The sequence below is a fragment of the Lynx canadensis genome, chromosome B1 (assembly GCF_007474595.2).
Source record: "Lynx canadensis isolate LIC74 chromosome B1, mLynCan4.pri.v2, whole genome shotgun sequence".
Classification (NCBI taxonomy): Eukaryota; Metazoa; Chordata; class Mammalia; order Carnivora; family Felidae; genus Lynx; species Lynx canadensis.
The window spans coordinates 27,857,375-27,880,405 of record NC_044306.2 but is presented as its reverse complement, the minus strand read 5'-3'; the positions used below and the strand labels follow the sequence as shown (position 1 = coordinate 27,880,405).

General features: G+C 39.4%; 2 protein-coding genes across 8 annotated transcripts in view; one reads left to right on the top strand and one right to left on the bottom strand.

Annotated features, from left to right (window-relative positions):
• Positions 1 to 23,031, bottom strand: part of RBPMS (RNA binding protein, mRNA processing factor) — a 178,173-nt gene that overhangs the window by 112,556 nt on the left and 42,586 nt on the right. Inside the window, exon 2 of one of the 7 annotated variants that reach the window (XM_030312285.1) lies at positions 5,636 to 5,789. The exons of the other annotated variants lie outside the window; for them this stretch is intronic. Within the exon in view, the coding sequence (XP_030168145.1) occupies positions 5,636 to 5,689 (54 nt within the window). The 5' untranslated portion in view covers positions 5,690 to 5,789. The remainder of the gene's footprint in view (positions 1 to 5,635; positions 5,790 to 23,031) is intronic. 7 annotated transcript variants of the gene reach the window in all.
• LOC115511856 (hypoxanthine-guanine phosphoribosyltransferase-like) lies at positions 8,059 to 9,079 on the top strand. Its single transcript, XM_032592828.1, is given in 3 exon segments — positions 8,059 to 8,539; positions 8,541 to 8,615; positions 8,618 to 9,079. Coding segments are annotated over 3 exon segments (657 nt in total). The 5' UTR covers positions 8,059 to 8,101; the 3' UTR covers positions 8,762 to 9,079.

Here is a 23,031-nt window from a genome sequence, read left to right as displayed (position 1 = left end):
CACCACACGAATATTTGGAATACAACCTACTTTAAGTTGGCTACTTCCTGTAATTCATAAGCTAGTTACTTTCTTCAAACACTGCAAAGCACAGTGCTTATAATGTGTTCTTCCAGTAAGAGTAAGCTTCCACTTTTAGATTATCATAGCTTTTCCAATCACAGGAATTTCCAAATCCAGAATACCTTCAATGTATTTAGGCCACAACTAATAATTCCACAGCCTACTATAGGAACTACCTTTCCAGTGAGACGCTATTTGTTCAATTTGATAACCGCCTCTGTCTGTAAACCATTTATGTGGTCATTTGAATCAAGTCAGTATTAAGTTAATATATTACTTATGCGTATGTATAATTATGTATATAGACGCAGGCGTCTGAAAACTCGGCAGGATTTTTAAGTAGAACTGTATGTGTTGGTCAGGCACAACGAAAGACCTAACAAATGTCAGAAACAAAGAAATGATGAGTGAGGTTTGAGGAGCTGAGAAATAACCTATATTAACAAAAGTAATACATGCTTTACAGATGGATGTAAACTATTTAAAAATGTTAGATATGTAATCTGAACTCCCACAGCACAAACTTTTCAATTACTGTAATGGAAGGAAAATACCACTAAATTGAACTTGGTGGTTTAATTCCCATCTCTGCTTCAAAACTAGCTGTTGAGGGCTTGGACACTGACCTCTCTGAGCCTCCCTTTCCTTATTGAGAAAGTGAAGGTGTAGAACAGTCCGTCTCCAGGTTCCATTCTGACTCCATAGGTCCAGTGAAAGGATGGGTTTTTGGTAAAGGCATTACCAGAATCAAAGGACATCAGTCAAGAAGACCTAGTTCTTGCCACTGAGAACTTTTCAATCAAGCCATTGAAATGTACACATTTCACTAGATATTTATGTATATTTAAATTGTATTTTTTATTTATGATTCATGTAATAAAACATAGTGACATCGTAAACCACACGTTTCAAGAATTCAGCAGAGCTGTCAGCACAAAGCAAGATAAATGGGCTAAAGAGCTACTGATGTGCAGTCAGTTATCACAAACACTGACCTAATGGTCATGATTAAATCTATGTGCGCTAACAGAGCACAGTATTTTAAGCACACAAACTCCAGAGCCAGATTGCCTGGATTTGAATCCCAGCTCCAATGTCTATTATCTGAATAATCTTAGACAACTTACAAACTAAACAGAGCCTCAGTTTCCTCATCTATAAAATGGGAGATATAATAAAACTTACCTCATAAGGTTGCTAAGAGGTTTAAATAAGTGACTATTTATTTGTAAAGCATTTAGAAAAGTACCTGACAATTATACAAGTCTTTGTTAAATAAGTAAACAGAGTCCTTCCACTGCTATCTAGTTAACACTTCTTGCTGATGGGGTAGAATAAACACTAAAGAATGAAATTATTCAAATCCAAAAACTTAGAGGACTTCATTTAGCCAGCTGAAGAGACTCTGAAAAGTTACCCATAATAAACAGTATTCTAAAAGTAGCTATTAAATAAAAACCATGGGGCAGCTGGGTGGCTCAGTCGGTTAAGAATCCAACTTCAGTTCAGGTCATGATCTATCTCATAGCTCATGAGTTCGAGCCCCCCATCAGGCTCTGTGCTGACAGCTTGGAGTCTGGAGCCTGTTTCAGATTTTCTCTCTCTCTCTCTCTCTCTCCCTCCCTCCCTCCCTCCCTCCCTCCCTCTCTCTCTCTCCCTCTGCCCCTCCCCTGGTTGCATTCTATCTCTCTCAAAAATAAACATTAAATAAATAAGTAAATAAATAAATAACACGACCACTGCGCAAACTGCGTATCATCAAAGACAAATATTTCATTATTAATAGTGGATTTCCAGAGTGAAATTCTGTTATTCACACTACCTCTACCACTTTCACTCCCTTTCAGGAACCTGGAATTCCTTTCCAAGTTTAACATGGTATGCACCTGTGACATAAAGTACTTGTAAAGAGCACAAACCAGTGCATTTTACAGAAACCAGCTCATTATTTTCCATTTTGTGAATTTCAAACAGCTAAGGCAGTTTCCAAAACTGTTCCTTTCCAACTGAGGAAAAATTCTCAAGATTGTCAGAGAACCTGGGGCATGTGAAGGATTGTTCAGAGTGGACATGACTCAACCTGTCGGTGATCTCCCTCGAACCTGGTTGTGCCAGCCCAGCTCTAGCCAGAATACAGACTCAGATATGCACATCTAAAACAGTTATCACAGTTCCAGAGAGTCTGTGCTCTAATATGACCAAATAAAGATACAACCAACATCCCAGATATGCTGCTGTTTTGCCAAAACTTCTCAATTGTTCTTCCAAATGGCTATTCTCCTAAGCTATTTATCAAAGTGTAATTTATTTGGCGCCTCATGGAAGAATTTCCCTATGTTCTGAATACAACAGAATATAAAACCTCACCAGAAATCTAAGACAATGTATATATATACCAAACTACAATATACCCATGACTTAAAAAAAAAATCTTTTTAGTATGGTTAATGCCACATATGATACTTTTTTTTTTTTTTTTTTTTTTTTTTTGCTACCTGAAATTGTATCACAGGTACTATGAGCCCAGGCAAGAGGACTATGGAACCCTAACCTCATACCCTCCTCCCTCTGACACCATCCAGCTGTAAGCAGTGCTTAGACAACTGGCCCACAACCTTTAGATGACCCTCTAAGGCTAGCACAAGCATCATTTATTTTCTTCCACATGTCTTAATCTGCGGTGGAAAGTATACCGTTCATCAAAAATTTTAGGTTTTATCTGCAGTCACCTTATGGCTCAAAAATCTCTAAAAAACAGAATAAATGTATATACATACACACACACAAGATTTTAGAAAAGACTATAACAGAACTATTGTTTTTGACTTCACAATCAGCACTACTAACAAAATAGGTTTCCTCTCACCACATAAATATTCCATAAATATGATTCCCTTCTCTTCTGCCACTTTTCTTCCCTGGGCTCTAATGGGTCAATCTTAACACCACACCTTGCTTAATTCTAGGCTAAGAGCCTTTTCTTTCATACTTATTCTTCACTTGTGTAGAAAGCTTACTTCTGGACTTAGAAGCCCAAATCAAGTCTTCTTTTTTGCCAAGGAAGGAGGTTTCTTGCAAGTGCTCCAATTCTCTCCTTCCTTCTTTGAACTCCTGTTGCACTGCTGTACCACAGTCATGTGTCTCATTCTGTTCCCAAACTGCTTCACGGGCTTTAGTTAAGTCCTTCCCAATTAAACCATAAATTCCTTGAGAGCAGATACCATATCTTTTTTTTTAAATTTTTTTTTTTCAACGTTTATTTATTTTTGCGACAGAGAGAGAGACAGAGCATGAACGGGGGAGGGGCAGAGAGAGAGGGAGACACAGAATCAGAAACAGGCTCCAGGCTCTGAGCCATCAGCCCAGAGCCCGACGCGGGGCTCGAACTCACGGACCGCGAGATCGTGACCTGGCTGAAGTCGGACGCTTAACCGACTGCGCCACCCAGGCGCCCCCATATCTTATTCACCTATCACTATAATCTTGAATTAGGGATCTAAATCTCCTTAGATTAGGGATCTAAGTTTCCTCCTGCATCTGACATTTAAGAATGATACACTCATCCTGGAGAAAGTCATAATTGGGTAGTATTTAAATTATTGCATAGAAAGGTCAGGTTTTAATTCTAAGAGGAAAAGGCTCCCTTTTTATCTATCTATTAAAAACAATTAAGGGGTGCCTGGGTGGCTCAGTTGGTTAAGCGTGGGACTTTGGCTCAGGTAATGATCTGGGGTAGTGAGTTCGAGCCCCGCGTCAGGCTCTGTGCTGACAGCTCAGAGCCTGGAGCCTGTTTCAGATTCTGTGTCTCCCTCTCTCTCTCTGACCCTCCCCCATTCATGCTCTGTCTCTCTCTGTCTCAAAAATAAATAAACGTAAAAAAAAAAAAAAAAAAAAACAATTAAGAACTTAAAACCAGGGGCACCTGGGTGGCTCAGTTGGTTAAGCATCCAACTTCAGCTCAGGTCACGATCTCACAGTCTGTGAGTTGGAGCCCCGCGTCGGGCTCTGTGCTGACAGCTCAGAGTCTGGAGCCTGCTTCAGATTCTGTCTCCCTCTCTCTCTGTCCCTCCCCTGGCTCATGCTCTGTCTTTTTTTAATAAAAACATTTTATTTTTTTAATAAAAACATTAAAAAAAAAAAAAAAAGAGGGGCGCCTGGGTGGCTCAGTCAGTTGAGCGTCCAAATTAAGCTCAGGTCATTATCTTGCGGTCTGTGAGTTTGAGCCCCGCATCAGGCTCTGTGCTGAGAGCTCAGAGCCTAGAACCTGCTTTGGATTCTGTGTCTCCCTCTCTCTCTCTCTGCTCCTCCCCTGCTCATGCTCTTTCTGTCAAAAATAAATAAACATTAAAAAAATTAAAATACAAATTTTAAACCATAAAATGATTTATAAAATATAAGAATTTGAGATCCCAAACTAGGTAACATTACTTAATTTAATCATAGTTTTACACAAATAACAGATTCAGTGGTTTCTAAGACTGTTTCTTAAGTATTACCTTTCTGTCTTAATGTTCAAGATAAAAGGACTCTAATCCTAAATTAGAGGTCAATTTTGTTTCTTTCTAAAAACTAGGTTTCTGGGGCCCCTGGGTGGATCAGTCAGTTAAGCATCTGATTCTTGGTTTCAGCTCAGGTCATGATCTCACAGTTTCGTGAGTTCGATCCCTGCATCGAGCTCCATGCTGCTTGGGATTCTCGATCTCTCCCTTTCTCTCTGCCCCTCCCCCTACTCACGCTGTCTCTGTCACTCTCAAAACAAACAAACAAAAAAATTAAAAACCAGGTTTCTTCTGCGAAGTTCAGAAAAGATGGCCCATGAAGTGTTTAACTACAAGGAAAAGGGAGCACCATTTCTCTAAATAGTAAGTATTTAGAAGTTTCACCTGTGAGGTTAAAGCACATTCAAGTTTTAAACGTGAGGTTCTTCGATAAGAGATGGCAAATGCCAAGTTTAACCCCACCCCTTTCCCTCCACAGATGCTTGCCAAGCACACACTCCTCAAACACTCCTAGATGCTTGTTACTTCACACCTTAGTTAGATCTATCTCTCCTCTCTCCACAGGTAGAATGGACATACTACTGACCATCTTTAAGGCATTTTCAAAGGAATATAGAAAGCATGAAAGAACTAATCAAGTACTATTAAATCCCTGACAGACACTATTATACAGTACTTAGTTATCTCCATTTCCGATTTTCAGTAATATTAAACTCACAATCCTGAACTGCTTCTCTCATGCTCTCAGGGCACTATATGTTCAAGAAAACCAAAAGGGAGGCTATTAAGAGCTCCAAAAAATATAATCAGAAAGCTAATCTTGCGGAGAATAGGTCACATAATTCAGTGTTTCTTACATATGCCTGATCGCAAGAAAGCCCAGACTGTTGGTCAGAAAATAGATCTTACCTCCTGAAATTCTGATTCAGGCTTAGGAGCCTGAATTTTTAACAAGCAACAGATGATTTTCCTGATCGGACATATTTGGGAAACATAATATAACACATCACCAAATCCACAGGAAGGTTTTCTAGTTTTAAAAGAACATACAAACGACATTCAATTATACTTACTCCCAACTGAGATGAGGTTGTGGCCCCTGAAAGCTTCTCACTGCCAAATGCCATAGGGCCTGTTGCGAAGGCATTGCTTGATCTTGGAGCAGAGGTCTTTGAGCCAGACCCAGAGTGAATTTCACACAGGCAGAGAAGAATCAGACCCTTTTGTCTGAGAAACAGATTTGCAATTATATTTTATGAGGTACTCCTGCATTTATTTAGGAGGAAATCACTCAAGCTGTGCTTAAACTAGTGACACAATGAAGTTTTACTATGATCCTTTATTGAAAATATTGAGAGTAATTCTCCTGAGACACTCCCTAAATTTGAGATGTTAAAAGTTTGTGGGTGTTTTAAGTACCTATCTGAGAAGCAGATCAACGAGCCAATAGGCAAGGAGTGATTAATGAGAATTTACTACTTGTAAGAAGTGGTAAATCAGTATTCAAATTTGTCACACAGAAATTTGTTAAAATGTAGACTGATTCAGCAGATCTAGAGTGGGGCCTGAGATTCTACATTTCTAGCTAGCTGCCAGGTCCACAGACCACGCTAGAAAATTTCTACGGGAAGGATCACCCAAACTTAAATGTGCCTAAGGATGACAGGGACAACACGATTACTTAAAATGAAGATCCTTGGTCTTCATTCCTGGATATTCTGATTAAGAAAGAACAAGACCTTGGAGGCTGCAATCTTAGCAAGGGCTTTAGAGTATACTGCTATAGGCAGTGCATAGAACCCACACTGAGAAATACTACTAGAAAAGTCACAAAGATTAGAAGACAGTATCAGATACTTGTTAAGAACAGTACTCATAATTTTCCCTAAAAGTTGTAAGACACTGACATTTTGGAGAGGAAGAGATTTTAAAGTTTTAATTAACGAACAATAACTATTAAGTATGAAAAGGACAATTTCTATATAAAAAGCTAAGTATCCCTCATATGATACAAACAAATGCCAGGAGCCAACGTCATGCAGTCTGATATAACAAATGACTGTTTGATGCTAAAAGCTATTTGTCCTGGTGTATGTCCCACAGTAAATACTATAAACATCCTGTTGACTGGCAGAAATAGGAGGCACAAAAACCATTTGGCATCTTTACCCAGCATCATCACAGAAGTCAAAGATGACAGAATTACAGGAACTATACAGAAGGAAATGAAAAAACGTATCATTTCTATGCACTAACAGAAAATTCTTGTGAGTAGAGGTGGGGAGAGCTAATAAATTTAGATGCCAACAGTCCTGTTCATCTAGTATCTGGACAAAATGCCAGTGATGAATATGTACTCTAACCTAGCAACTCCCTATCTCTTCTCTGCATGATAGCGAGTATTTTGTTTACTATGGTTTGGATGCCTGTCAATGGTAACGCCCAGTTACAATCATGTCCGCACATCAAACATGAATTAGTCATTCTGTCCTGCTTTCCCATTGGCTGGACTTGACGGACCTTAGTTTCTTGGCCACCTCTGAATAGAGGTAACAGGCCTCTGTGGGACACTCATACTTTTCATAGCTAAGCACTGACGACTGTACAATACATTCTAATCATCACCTTCCTCTTAAGTTCAACCTATAGTGAGTTAGCAGAAATGTAACCTTGTTGAGGCAACTCACAAAAGGGGAAGGTAGAGCACTACAACGTACACCTAAAATTAATGTAACACTTTGGGGCACCTGGGTGGCTCAGTCGGTTGTGTCTGACCTCGGCTCAGATCTCACGGTTTTTGAGTTCAAGCCCCACATCAGGCTCTGTGCTGACAACTCGGAGCCTGAAGCCTGCTTCAGATTCTGTGTCTCCTCTCTCTACCCCTCCCATGCTCATGCTCTGCTCTCTCAATAATGAATAAACATTAAAATAAATAAGTAAATAAATAAAATTAATGTAACACTGTATGTTAACTATACTCGAATTAAAATTAAAAATAAAAGAGTAAGGTAGAGTGATATGAAGGAAAAAGCACTGAGAAGGAATTATAAGTTCTATATGCTAGTACTAATAACCTTTGACCACTGCTTCATTCCTGAAAGTTGCTGAGCAGAGATGTAACATCTGAGAAAGTTAGAAATACTATAACTAAAACAATGATGAAAAAGAAACACGGAACAACTCTATAGTGGTTCCAGATTAATGACCATTCCCAAATCAACACTGCACCCAGCAAACCATTCTGCAGTCCCCAGAAGACAGGAGAGATTTGTAGTATTAACTAATAATTTGACTTTTAAAAACAAAAGGGTGTGGGGCACCTGGGTGGCTTAGCTGGTTAACTGTCCAACTCTTGGTTTAGGCTCAGGTCATGGTCTCAGGTTTCACGAGTTTGAGCCCCGCATCAGTCTCCTTGCTGATAGTGTAAAGCCTGCAGAGCTCTCTCTTTGCCCCTCCCCCATGCACGAGTTCTCTCTCAAAAGATGAACTTTTTGCTCCTCCTCTGGCTGCCCTCAGCACGTGTGCCCATCGGCTCTGTTATGGCGACCCACAGCCCCAGCGTCGTGATTAGTGATGATGAACCAGGTTATGACCTAGATTTATTTTGTATACCTCATCATTACGCTGAGGGTTTGGGAAAGGTGTTTATTTCTCATGGACTAGTTATGGACAGGACTGAGCGTCTTGCCCGAGACATGGTGAAGGAGATGGGTGGCCATCACATCGTAGCCCTCTGTGTGCTCAAGGGGGGCTATAAATTCTTTGCTGACCTGCTGGATTATATCAAAGCACGGAACAGAAATAATGATGGATCCATTCCTATGACTGTAGATTTCATCAGACTGAAGAGCTACTATAATGACCGGTCAACAGGGGACATAAAAGTAATTGGTGGAGATGATCTCTCAATGTTAACTGGAAAGAATGTCTTGATTGTTGAGGATATAATTGATACTGGCAAAACAATGCAAACCTTCCTTGCTCTCCATGGTCAAGCAGCATAATCCAAAGATGGTCAAGGCTGCAAGCTTGCTGGTGAAGAGGACACCTCGAAAAGTGTTGGCTATAAACCAGACCTTGGATTTGAAATCCCAGACAAGTTTGTCGTAGGATATGCCCTTGACTACAATGAATACTTCAGTGACTCGAATCACATTTGTGTCATTAGTGAAACTGGAAAAGCAAAATACAAAGCCTAAGATGAGATTTCAAGTTGAGTTTGGAAGCACCTGGAGTCCCCTTGGAATCACCAGTCCCATGTTCTAGTTCTGTGGCCAGCTGCCCAGTAGAGCTTTTTGCATGTATCTCCTAAGGATTTTATCTGTTTTGTATTTTAGAAATGTCAGTTGCTGCATTCTGAAGTCTTTATTTGCACTATGAGCATATAGACTATCAGTTCCCTTTGAGTGGACTGTTTGACTTGTGAATGAAAAATCTCTTAAACCACACCACTATTGAATGAAAATAATGAAATTGTATCTGTAAGAAACATTTAAAGAGAAGATATATTAGTTTTTTAATTTTTATACATTCAGGAAAGAACAGAAGTGACTGAATATTGGTAATTATACTACTGTGTATTTAGAAGAGGAAGAAACAGTTTTCCTATCAGTGACAGCATCTAAGGTATTGTTGTGTTGGATAAGCCATACGTCCTGGAATTATTTTACTGTTTCAATAGTATCAACTGTATTTTCTCACTTGTTCAGATGATTTCTGGTGAATCTTTGTCAACAGTTCTTTTAAATACAAATCAGCAAATTCCAGAAAACTTTACCACATTTTGAATTGTTCAGTGTAAAACTCCTTACAATAAAGGCTGTCTCTTTTAAAAATAAATAAATAAATGAACTTTTAAAAATTAAAATAATAGGGGCACCTGGGTGGCTCAGTTGGTTAACTGACTCTTGATTTCAACTCAGGTCATGATTGAGCCCTGGGTCAGGCTCTATGCTGATGGCGCAGAGCTTGCTTGGGATTCATATTCATTCATTCATTCTCTCTCTCTCTCTCTCTCTCTCTCTCTCTCTCTCTCTCTCTCTCTCTCTCCCCCCCCCCCCTCAAAATAAAAATAAATATTAAACAATGTAAAAACAAGTGGGTTAAATATCTCCAGAAATAAAATTAGACCCCAAAAGCCACAGAAATCCCCAGTCTCTCACTTGTTCTTCATTCTCATCATATACATCCATCACCAACAGACTGTTTCTTGTTGGGACACTTTTGTAAAGTGGCAGTTTTCCCTGAGAAAAGACACTAGCCTCATTCACACCTCTAGAGAGCCTGAAATAATGGGAACTATTTCCAAAGAGAAAACTGTTTGGGGGAGGGGGAGATAATAATCTACATCTATCAGAATCTTAACTTAGTTCCTGCACAAGGCATTCTTGCTTTGCTTGACAGACAACCTTCACACAACCTATACCAAAAACACCCACTAAATAATGAAAGACATTTCCGTCTTGCCTAATCAATAAAACCCCAGGAGTACAGACCCTGTGTCAGTGGCAGAATACCTGATCTACATCATTTTATAAGTGAAGTTTATCAGACAGAAGGTTAGGAAAGTATGAAAAAGAAATCTCCTGAGGCTTAAGGCACTGGGACGGCAGGTGTAAATCTAAAGACTTCAGGAGCCCAAGCCAGTGAAACGTGTTGTGGCCTGCCTACTTCTGTTACAGAACAGGTTATGAAAAAAACCTGCTATGTTATAGGCACCCAGGGCCTGTTCAAGACCCCAACATTTCTTTTGGCATGCAAGTGATTATTCTACCTCCAGGGCTTTTAAAACACTCTACTTTTAAACAAATATTAAAATGCTGGCTAGTTACCATACTTATTGACGTTTTCTACTCATTTTAATATATGCAGTAGGGTTTTTGCTAAAGAAATACACCTGCCTTTCATCAGGGAGTATCATAAAAGGCTAAGGAAAAATAACTTCACTCCAAAGTTTTTCTATTTTTAAATGAAATGTTTTCCCTCAGTTTAAGAAAACATTTTTACTGCTTTCAGGCAATGAGAAACCAAATCAAACCATAAGTGACAGACCAATTAATAGCTACACTTACCCATGTTGTTACGGAAGGCCATGCCAGCCAGCATTTATAATTCCTGTTATTTTTTCATAGTACTGCAGTTCTGGAAATATTATGCAGAATTTTATGCGATGGCTTCTATAATCCAAGTACCACAAATCCCAAGGCAGGAACTGGGACTGAAGATCTCAGCTGGGTGGAAAGAAACTACCAAAAGCTACCATTCACTGGCCACCTGGGACTTCCCAGCCAACATCACAGGTATGGGCATGGGGTTCTGCTCACTCTCTGGCCCCTACCTGCAGTGGCCACCCAGTGTCTGTCCTACCTTCCTCCTCAAAGTCTAGTTCTGGGTGTTAGGGAATAAAAGCAAAAAGAGTTTGTAACCATCCAGAGTTGTAACCATCCAGAGTTGCCACCAGACTAAGACTAAGGATACCTGGAAGAGAATATTAATCCCAAAGTTGTCCATCTATAAATTCATTTCATGCTGAACTGTTTAATTATTATTTCTTAGGAACTACCATACAAGGGATTGAATATTCTACCTCCAGGGCTTTTAAAGCAGTGTATTTTTAAACAAATATTAAAACACTGACTAGTCCTCATACTTCCTGATTGTAAAGTGACTAGATAGAACAATCTAAATTTTGTAATTTTAACCCATTCTCCTACCCGTTGTTTTAAGAGGAAAGTTATTTGGGAGAAGGAAACCATGCCTTAATTTATTTTGATGTGGCAACCTGCTTTCCATCTGCGTCTCTTGTAATACCTCCATTTGTTTAAAAGCAAGATAAACTGTTCTTTAACAAGGTTTGGAGCCCTGCTTCTAAACAGGACATCCTAGTTGACTTAGAGTGTAACTAAATGTAAATTGTAATTTTTCATGATTTTCTGTTGAAACCAAATTCTGCCCATAAAACCGTATACTCTGGTCCTGAAGGAGTTCTTTCTAAAACAATGGAAAAGTACTAAAGAGACTATCAGAGAAGCATAAACTCCCTAGAATCTGGCCTCCTCGTCACATCTGAATAATTCTGCTCCTCCCTGAGGCCCAGTTTCTCCCTATGTGGGGTGGAGGCAACAATGCTCGCTTCTGTCTCCTGAGAGGAAGTGGTGTGTGAAGAGGACAGACTTGATGGCCTACTAAGAGCCACAGGGAGAAAGGGGACATTATTCAAGTTGCTTCAAGATATCAGAACATATTCTTAGCCCCACAGGAAGGACCAAGTCAGAAAATATCACATTAGAGGTTTCCTATTTTAACTAAAAACTCAAGTTTAAAAATGCAACAAAGTTTGTCTTTCGCATTTTCCTTTCTCTTTATTTCTTTTCTTTGATTCTTGATCAGGCTCAAAAAATTTAAGGAATAGATGCCAGAATGGTAAACTATTCAAAAGCCTAATAATGTGGAATTAGCACTGCTCTAGAAACCATTTTTCCCTGGCAAAAGTCACTTGTCATTCTTCTCCAGCATTACTAGCTGAATGAATATAAATACAATGTGCCATATCCCCAATTTCTGAGATTTTTAAAAAATGTTTGTGTGTGTGTACGTGCGTGTGTGTGCAAGAGAGAGAGAGAAACATGCACGCACAAGTGGAGGAGGGGCAGAGAGAGAGGGAGACAGAGGGTCCAAAGCAGGCGCCCCCTCTGTCACTGGAGAGCCGGATGCAAAGCTCCACCAATGAGAATGAAACTCACCAATGCTTAACTAAGCCACCAGGTGCCCCCCCACACCCCCCAGTTTCTAAGCCTAACTTCAACTCCAGAGAACACGCAGGAGGGATGATAGACAAGATAAACAATGGATAGAAAACCTATTCCTATGAGTATGGTCTCACAAAATTTTGATTAGACATGGAGAAGAAATGAAGAGTATATAGAGTTGTATACGATAGTTGCCAAACATTACAAGCATTTTATTACATGCATTTAATCTGAACTTCAACCAGATAAACTAGGTCTTCTCTCTGTCCCAGTTTTATACGTGAGGAAACTGAGGCTCAGAAAGCTTAAGTAACTTGTAACAAACTATAAAGTGACAGAGCCAAGACTCGAACCTTAAACTTTCAAAATCTGACTCCTGAAGTCAAGAATTACACCTATTTCTACCCACTGTTCTCTATACTTTTCCAAATTCTTACCAATTTCTACCAGCCACGCCCTCTTCTTCAGCACTGCTGCTTCCATTTCAAATTCTATACTTGATAAGGTGCCTTGATGCCTTGACTTGAACTTGAGAGGCAACGTAGTAAAGAGGTGGAAGGAATAGAAAGGGAGCTGATTTTAAGACTAGTACTGAAAAGAGTAAGAGAGTTGATCCTCATGGCAACGGTAGGAAGAGCACAGGGGCCAAACCCTGGAAAGACGTCACTTTGCAACCATCTTGTGGTGTTCCACCAAGAACGTTAGGCTGTACGTTATGCCGTGCAAAGCAGGACCTTCATACATGCTTAATACTACGGCATTAACACAGTATGCAAAAAACAGGTACAGGTTAACTAACTTCTGTTTCACTGACCTACACCACATTAGTTAAATCCTAGTGTTCTAATTAACAGAAAAGAATTACGCGAAAGTTATCTATAGCCAGAAGATAGATCCTTTTTTTAAAATGTTTCATTCTGAATTCAGCAGTGGGCACTGTCATCGTAAACCATTTCAGTTGTTTCCTTATCTTGGCAGAACCGACTTACTTCTAACAGCATGTGTATGTGTTCTCACACAAAATCTAGGAACACCAGAAGACTATGGCTTTCGGGCAAAAGGACAAAATGAACTAAGAGGCTTTTGAAATCTCCTGTTTATATCAGGGAGCGGTCTATAATTCATCATTTGGCAAAAAAATGTAATCACAAATGAAGTATGTGACACTTATATTAACAGCAATGTTTAAAATTTCCCTCAAATAAATGCTATATAACATTCTTTTTTAAATGAAATAGACCTATATTGCAGATACAGAGTTGTCCACGATACACTGCTAAGTTAAAAACACCATACAGGTAAAATTTTGTATACTGACTCAATGAAGTTCTAAAAGTATCTCAATGAAAGTCAGATGCAGGACTTTTATTTTTTAACCTTTAGGTTTTTTTTTTTGTTTTTTTCCACCATGTATTTCTTAAGAATTAGGAAATCTCTCCATGTGTGACCAATTGGAAGGAAATTCTTCTGGGCTATCCAAGAGTTGCACTTTATGGATCCCAATGGTTGTAGAGCGGGTGAATCTTTTCTTATTTTGGTAAATATTGGTAACGATGACTATCCACAGTTAACTAAACACTGCATATAATATACACTTTAGTAAGAACTGCCTGTTTTCTCCAATATCTATTCTTCCTATTTCAGATTTTAGCTGGGCACACAATTTCTCCAACTCCCTTACTAGGATTATATTGCCAAGGTCTGACCAGTGATGTGATGTGCTGCCTGCAAGTTCTAAGTTGTGCCTACATAATGGGAGCATTTCTTCCCTCTTTGCTGTTGTCGAGACAATATGATGGTGGGAACTGGAGCAGCTATCTTAGACCATATGATGAAAGCTACCTGTTAACGATGGCAGAACAACAATATAGAGTCCCTGTTGAATACAGACCCACATACCTACCATGAACCGCTCTTCTAGACTTTCAGGTGAGAGAAAAAGGTCTATTATGTTTAAGCCACATTTTGTTTTTTGTTGCTGCAGTCAATATCCTACTGCATGCATGTGTATATACATACCCCAGGAAGTTATTCTCAGGCGACAACTAAATATCATCCCTTTTTTAAACATAAGTTTATTAAGCTGAGGACTGAAAAATTAACCTAACTCTGCTAAATCTTTAAATAAAAAACAGAAAAAGCTGGGAAAACTGGGGAGCCTGGGTGGCTCAGTCAGTTGAGCATCTGACTTCGGCTCGGGTCATGATCTAGCAGTCCATGAGTTCAAGCCCTGAGTCGCATCGGGCTGTGCTGACAGCTCAGAGCCTGGCATGCTTCATTCACATTCTGTGTCTCCCTCTCTCTCTGACTCTCCCCTGCTTACATGTTCTCTATCTCTCAAAAATAAACATAAGAAAAAAAAGAAAACAGAAGAATCTAAAATATCTTATTTTTTTAGTTAACCTCCTTGGTTTCTGAGTAGCTAGTTTGAAACAAAAATGCCTCCCCCTTATCAATTGCTGGCCTTGTTTCTTACTTGTGAAAGGAGTAAAAGATTGAAAATATTGGGAGACTGCTAAAAATAAAATGTACTAACTGACCTAATCTACCTCATGAATTAACCACAATGAAAGTTAAAGTAAACTAGAAGTTACTAAACACAACATAAAATCACCTTAAAAATTAATATACCACATTACTGTAATATGAAACAGTAACACATTAGTTTATATTAAAAAAAACAACAACAAGGTTTACTTCAGGCAGGTGGTCTTTGGCAACTGTGAACTATCCAAATTATGTTTAGTGTGTCATATTGGTATGTTTCAACTGATTTCACTGCCTCTTTAACAAAATCCTCACACAAATACATTTATAGAGAAACTGAAGAGGCATGGGCAGCTCAGTCAGTTAAGCAGCCAACTTCGGCACAGGTCATGATCTCACAGTTTGTGGGTTCAAGCCCCACATCAGGCTCTGTGCTCACAGCTTAGAGCCTGGATACTGCTTCAGACTCTATCTCCCTCTCTCTGCCCCTCCCTGGCTCATGATCTGTTTTCTGTCTCTCATAAGTAAATAAAAATGTTGGGAGGGAGGGAGGGAGGGAGGAAGGAAGGAAGGAAGGAAGGAAGAGGAGGGACTGGGTGGCTCAGTCAGTTAAGCATCCAACTTCGGCCTCATGAGTTTGAGCCCCACGTCAGGCTCTGTGCAGACAGCTCAGAGCCTGGAGCCTGCTTTGGATTCTGTGTCTCCCTCTCTTTCTGCCCCTTCCCTGCTTGCTTGCGTGCTCTCTCTCAAAAATAAACATTAAAAAATTAAAAAAAAAAAAAATAAATCATAAATGTTAGGGAGAAAGAAAAACCTAAAAACCTCAATTATCTGCTTTCCTAGAGAAAATAATTCTTTTTAGGAACATATGGATTACTGATTTACAGGTAAAAACAGAATTTATAGTTCAGACAATAGGTCAACAAACTAATCTAGAAGAAGTTATTCTCTTGAAATATCTAAATACCTATGTCTTTACTTTTGTCAAGGTCTATTCCTTTCAGACATAAATATAACATTTCCGTTGAAATGTTAAATTTGTCCTTTTATAGAGTATACAGTTTCTGCTTCCAGTATCTGGTTATCTTGTTATTCTTTCAAACATTTCCACATTCTCCTTCTGGTCAAGCTTCAACCAGATAACACATGTATTAGGTAGACAAAGAAGAGGAAAATCTAAAGGTCAAATTATTTCCTACTATAAGAGCTTTAATAGATTCTCAAAAGGTTTTAATAGGATAAGATGTACCAGATTTTCAGGCCAATCATAACACAGCCATGAGTTCACACAAAATATCTAACCCCACAGACATAAACTCAGGAGCCTCCTCCCTTTGGACAAGAAAGCTAAAATCTTAGCAGTGCTTAAGTTCCTTTAAACTTAAGGTTTTCTACACCACTAGATGTCCCAGAAATGATCCATCAGCAGCAAAGCAGATCAAAAGATTAAGATCCACAGGGTGGCTTTCTCTGTGTGCGTAATTTAATGTGAAACTAAGAGAGGCAAGTCAAGGCAAAAGCCACAAGTGACAACAACAACAACAAAACATTTCAGAAGTTATTTAAAATCTTTGAAGATGTACTTAAAGATCTTCTATGAGGAAGTAGGAAAGGCAAAGTGGAGTTAAGAGGAACAGAGAACTTTTAGGTTCCACCTCATCCTCTTTCTTGTTCTTCTACAACTGGAAGATAAGAGTAGACTTGAAACCCAAATGCTATAGTAATATGTGAAAAATACGTATGGTTAAACGTGGCTTCCTACCTTGTCCACTTTAAACTACAAAGATTTAACGTCTATTTAACATTCTTATAAATAATGGCAAACCAAAAGTCATAAAGTATAGGAAGAAATCAGTTTTGCACCTAACATTCACATGGTGTTTACAAATGCTTTGTACATGTGAATCCACAAACCCTAATCCACAATTCCAAAATCTAAAAGCTCTCAAAGTCTAACTCGAGTTGAAAAGAGAGAGGTTGTATGTGCAAACTCAATGGGTGGCAAAGCAGAATCTGAAGTGTTTACTTATGGTCTTAATTTATCCCACTCAGTGTAACTATTTGCTTTACTACAGACATAATGTGCTTAATTATTAAAGTGCTACCTTAACCTCACTGTGCTTATTATCTTTGGGTTACGTACTGTGTCATCTTTCAAAATCTGAAAGATTCTGAGGCACCTGGGTGGCTCAGTTGGTTAAATGCCCAACTTCAGCTCAGGGCATGATCTCACAGTTCATGAGTTCAAGCCTCACGTCAGGCTCTGTGCTGACAGCTCAGAGCCTGGAGCCTGCTTCCAATTCTGTGTCTCCCCTTTTCTCTGCTCCTCCCCTGCTCACTCTGTCTCTCTCTCAAAAATAAATAAACATTAAAAAATTTTTTTTAATTTGAAAGATTCTGAAGCACATCTGGTCCTGAGGATTTCAGGTAAGGAAGTGTAGACCTGTACGAATTCAATTACCCCTACCACAAACCTGTGAGATAGAAGCTATTTTTCAAATGAGGAAACAGAGGGTTAAAGAACCCACCCAAGGTAAAAAAGATGATTAAGTATTACAGCAACTCCACCAGTTCAAAGCCTGCATTCTTAACCATTACCTATGCAGACTTTTCCTTCTACATTACATAGATGAGATTTTTGGTTTTCCAGCCATAATTAACAAAATTAATGCAGAAATCCTTTTTTTTTTTCAATCTTTTAAAAAACCATCGTTATGCTTCAGAAAAAAAGTAATATATTTTAAGGTAAAAAAAACAACTTTGGACACACTATAATATTTTTAAAACCACCAACATCCTCCAGCACATTCCTCCAGATGCAGGTCGTGAGTCAACAGAACATTAAGTGTCACAACTGTCCTCCCTACTGAGGAGTTGCTACTAGCATTATGAACAAAGGTGTCCAAAGACAATACCATGGTTAAAAAAAAAAAAAAAGGGTTATAGTGTACAAAAAATTAATGATTAAGAGTCATCTCACCAGCAAGGTGGGCTAATCGCCAAATCGTTCTATAGCCTTTCCCAAAAGTCCCGGTTCAGTCACCCATATCACTCAAAATGCCATCCTCTCACCTTTCCCTCCTCTGGTTTCACGAATCTTAAATACAACCCTTGCAAGTATTTGGGTTCTCTGCGCCCCACAACCTTCCCCCAACATGGCGCAGGCAGAGGCGAAGCTACCGGAAGTGGGGCTGCGCACCAGATCCAGATCGGGCTTCCACCTCTGCGGTTGGCTCCTCCCAGAAGGCAGTGTCGGTGGGAGGAAGACAAAAGCCGACAAAGAGATGAAGACCTGAGACCCGGCCTCACTGTTAACAAGACAGGAAGTGTTCGAGGAAGACGCAGGGTTGAGGGGGGAGGATGTGGGAAATGCAATTAAAACGGACAAGGATGTGGGGTGCCTGGGTGGCTCAGTGTGTTAAGCTTCCCAATCTTGGTTTTGGCTCAGGTCATGATCTCACGACTGAGGAGATGGAGTTCCCAGTTAGGCTCTGCGTTGACAGAATGGGATTCTCTCTCCCCTCTTTCTCTGCCCCGCCCATTCTCTTTCTTAAAATAAACAAAGTTAAAAACAAAACAAAACAAAACAAAAAAAGCACCAGGCTGTGACTCGCCAAGAAGGTTTACAGAAACAAGATAAAGCGCCACCAAATTGGCATTCTGCAGCTGCCAGTCAGAGGAGAGGGGGTGAGGGAGGAAAACCTTCCAGTGACATGGTGGTGTTACAAAATGAAGGGCAATGGTGAAAAGCCACTAAAGATCTGGCGAGGCAGAGAATAAGAAAAATGTAGTGTAAAGAATCTAAAATGTTTTGTATATTTTGGCTTATTTATGCCTATATCACCAGCGGGAACATTTGGCATATTAAAGGTCCAAGAAAGTATCCTCTAAAATTGTTAGTCCCTGCATGTTCTTTGGTCAGAACTTACCAGCGATCTTCTATACAAGTTTACTTGATTCTCTAATGATCTGTAGTCAGCATGAGGCAGATTATAAAGTTCTTTCTCATACAATATTAAGACAATACAGAAAATAAAAAAATAACACTGATGACAGATCAAACATAAAACACTGGATTTTTTTTTTCTCTTTTTGAAGGGTTCATCTCTCAGATTTAACAGCAAGGAAACACTTTGCTACTAAAGACTTTGAAACAAAGAAAGGATGGAAATTAGGCATTATGATGGAAGAAGTGAAATACTAGAGAGCTGAGTAGATCCACCACCTTATCCATCTTCCTGGACTGTACAGTATCTGGAACATTTCCATAAATGGGCAAGAAACACCCTGGTGCATCGACTATATAGGTATACCTGTTGTTTGTAAACTTGTAGGACATGAATGCATTCCCCACAATCCGTTCTACTGAACATTATTTTTTTTGTATCAGCATAATAGTTGTGCCAAGTTTGAGATGTGCAACTTTAGCTACCATAATGTTGCACTGCTTTCTTCTACATGGGTTAAAAAGTCCCATACTGGCTGTAATGAACATCAAGAAACAAACCTATTAAAAGTAAAAGAAAACAGGGACGTCTGGTGGCTCAGTCGGTTGAGTGGCCAGAGTCTTGATTTCCACTCAGGTCATGATCTTACATTTCGTGGGTTCAAGTCCCATGTTGGGCTCCGTGCTGTTAGTTAACAGTGCAGAGGTACTTGGGATTCTCTCTCTCCCTTTCTCTGCCCTTCCCCTGCTCATGCTCGCCTTCTCTCTCAAAATAAATAAATAAAACTTAGAAAAATGTTTTTTTTTTTAATTTTTTTTTTCAACGTTTATTTATTTTTGGGACAGAGAGAGACAGAGCATGAACGGAGGAGGGGCAGAGAGAGAGGGAGATACAGAATCGGAAACAGGCTCCAGGCTCTGAGCCATCAGCCCAGAGCCTGACGCGGGGCTCGAACTCACGGACCGCGAGATCGTGACCTGGCTGAAGTCGGACGCTTAACCGACTGCGCCACCCAGGTGCCCCTAGAAAAATGTTTTTTAAGTGAAAGCAAACAAATTTAAAACTCTAGTTTTGTTTTTTTTTTTTTTTTTTTTTTTAAGGGGCACCTGGGTGGCTCAGTCAGTTGAGCGTCCAACTTTGGCTCAGGTCATGATCTCGTGATCATGAGTTCGAGCCCCACATTGGGCTCTGTGCTGACAGCTCAGAGCCTGGAGCCTGCTTCAAATTCTGTGTCTCCCTCTCTCTCTGCCCCTCCCCCTGCTCATGCTCTCTCTCAAAAATAAACATTAAAAAAAAAAAACACTCTAGCTTTTTAGACAGCACACAAATCTCATACTTGTACACCCCGGGACACTAAAAACTTTGATGGTTATGGTTAGTGTTAAACACTGACAATTACTATATAATAATAATAAAACCATAAAACAAGTGTTGCTGAAGATGTAGAGAAACTGAACCCCTTCTGCACTGTTGTAGGAATGTAAAATGGTGCCCCCTCTATGGAAAACAGTACAGCAATTCTTCAAAAAATTGAACATAGAATTACCCCATGATCCAGAAATCTCACTTCTGGGTATACATCCAAAAGAACTGAAAGCAGGATCTCAAAGAGATGTTTCATGTTTACAGCAGCATAATTCACAATAGCCAGGGATGGAAGCGACCCAAAAATGCCCATCAACAAATGAATGGACAAAGAAAATGCGGTATATACATACAATGAAGTATTATTCAGCCTTAAAAAGGAAGGAAATTCTAACATATGCTACAACATGGATGAACCTGAGGACAGTATGTTAAGTTAGATAAAGCCAGTCACAAAAAGACCTACTGTATGACCCCACTTATGTAAGATATCTAAAGTAGACAAATTGATAGAAACAGAAAGTAGAGTGGTGGTTGCCGGGGGGGATGGGGAAATGGGGAGTTGTTTAATAGGTAAACAGTTTCGGTTTTGCAAGAAAAAGTTCTGGAGATGTTGTACAACATGAATACTCTGACTCTAACTGAACTGTACATTTAGAAAATTGTTAAGACGGCAAATTGTATCTTTTTTAAACCACAATTAAAATTTTTGTTATTTTTTAAAAAAAGAATCTGGCAATTAGCAAGACAGAAGTGAATGGGAGATTAACTGTAAGGAAGAACTTTTTACTTCTTTTAGAAAAACAGATCTTCAGTGGCACCTGAGAGACTCGGTAGGCTGATTGCCCAAATTTGGCTTAGGTCATGATCTTGCATCATGGGTTCGAGCCCCGCATTGGGCTCTGTGCTGACAGCTCAGAGCCTGGAGCCTGCTCAGGATTCTGTGTGTGTGTGTGTGTGTGTGTGTGTGTGTGTGTGTGTGTGTGTGTGTCTCTCTCTCTCTCTCTCTCACTCTCTGCCCCTCCCCCGCTCATGTTCCTGCTCTCTTGCTCTCTCTCTCTCTCAAAACATAAAAACTGTTAAAAGAAAAAAAAAATTAAAAACAGATCTTCAGAATGTCAAAAGATTTTCCCACCACATTCCTTTTTTTTTTTTTTTTTTTTTTTTTTGGAGACAATCACTAGAAGGTCAACCTACTTAAGGCTCTCTTTGTAAATAAAATCAGTGCCTCCACATCATTATACTACCCTGAGAAAGGACTCTCAAAGGAAAAGATTTTGCTTTATGATCAAAATTACTTCATTTCTTGGAATTTGCCAATTCACGATTCCTCCAACTCGGCTTTAAGATCCAACAGGAAACATGGAAAAAAAAGAACACATCCTTTCCTTTTGGCTTTGTGATTAAAGAGATTTGCTTTTAGATGATGCACACAAAATTTATCCTCCAAACATTATTTCCTTGAAGATGGTGACTGATTACAGTTCACGTTAGCTTCATCTAAAATAAGGAAGGCCAAAATAACCACAAGTACTATAGCATCAGACTATTTTTGATATTTCTAAGTAAATTCAGATATTTCTCCACAGGAAAAAAATTTTTTTTTAATAAGACCACATCTTCCTATCTCTAGCTCTGGATATAACACAACTTACCCTAAATTGTAGCATATCCACGCTAATACCACCACTAATGCAAAGGGAAACAGAAACATTAAAAGATAAAACAATATAGTATCTGTACTTGAAATGCCTCTCCCTTTACCCCCCCACCCCACGTGTTAGGATAAAGAACTAAGTAATACCAGTTGCAGAGGTAAATGGGAATTCTCCCTTTCCTCTGTAAAAAAAAAAAAAAAAAAGTGAAATCAAGTTATACTTTTGCTTCACCCCGTATTTACTCAACCCAAGTCACTTACTTAAAAGTTTCAGGTAAAATGGTGTTCATGTTTCAAAAATGGCATTTACCCGAAGGTCATTCACGTAAAATGGCAGCTCTTGTTTTTCTTAACCCTTGAAATAATGACTATCATCAACTTCTGATTCTATGGACTATCAGTCTACTCCACAACACAGGGAGGACAGAAGGGACAAATCTACTTATATTTTGCACCTAATGAAGGTTATAATAACCATCCTAAAACTTGGAAAGAAAAGTTGTAAGACAAGCAGTTGGCTTAGAGATTTTACAGACTAGGGCGCCTGGGTGGCTCAGTCAGTTAAGCATCCGACTTCGGCTCAGGTCATGATCTCACAGTTTGTGAGTTCAAGTTCCATGTCGGGCTCTGTGCCGACAGCTCCAAGCCTGAAGCCTGCTTTGGATTCTGTGTCTCCCTCTCTCTCTCTGCCCCTCCCCCCCCTCTCAAAAATAAGCATTAAAAAATTAAAAAAGAAAATTTACAGACTAGAGAACCCTGTTAATTAACTATTATTTTACCAAAATCCATCGGGCTATTTATCAACAAGGGAAGAGGAAGATGAGAATGAAAAATATCCAAATTGTGCTCTAAGACAAACTTGAGCGGATAAGTCATTTCCTAAGTGAAAACAACGTAATTTCTGTTTGTTTTAAAGAGCATTCAAGGGGTGCCTGGGTGGCACAGTCAGTTAAGCGTCCAACTTCAGCCAGGTCACGATCTCGCGGTCCGGGAGTTCGAGCCCCGCGTCAGGCTCTGGGCTGACGGCTCAGAGCCTGGAGCCTGTTTCCGATTCTGTGTCTCCCTCTCTCTCTGCCCCTCCCCCGTTCATGCTCTGTCTCTCTCTGTCCCAAAAATAAATAAACGTTGGAAAAAAAAAAAAAAAGAGCATTCAAAGTTTAATGAAAAATTCTTCTGAAGTAAACTTGTTTATCTAACTGGAGAAGATCAATTTTAATGTTTGACCTATAATCCTGGCAACTCTAGGTCAAACTGCTATACATATA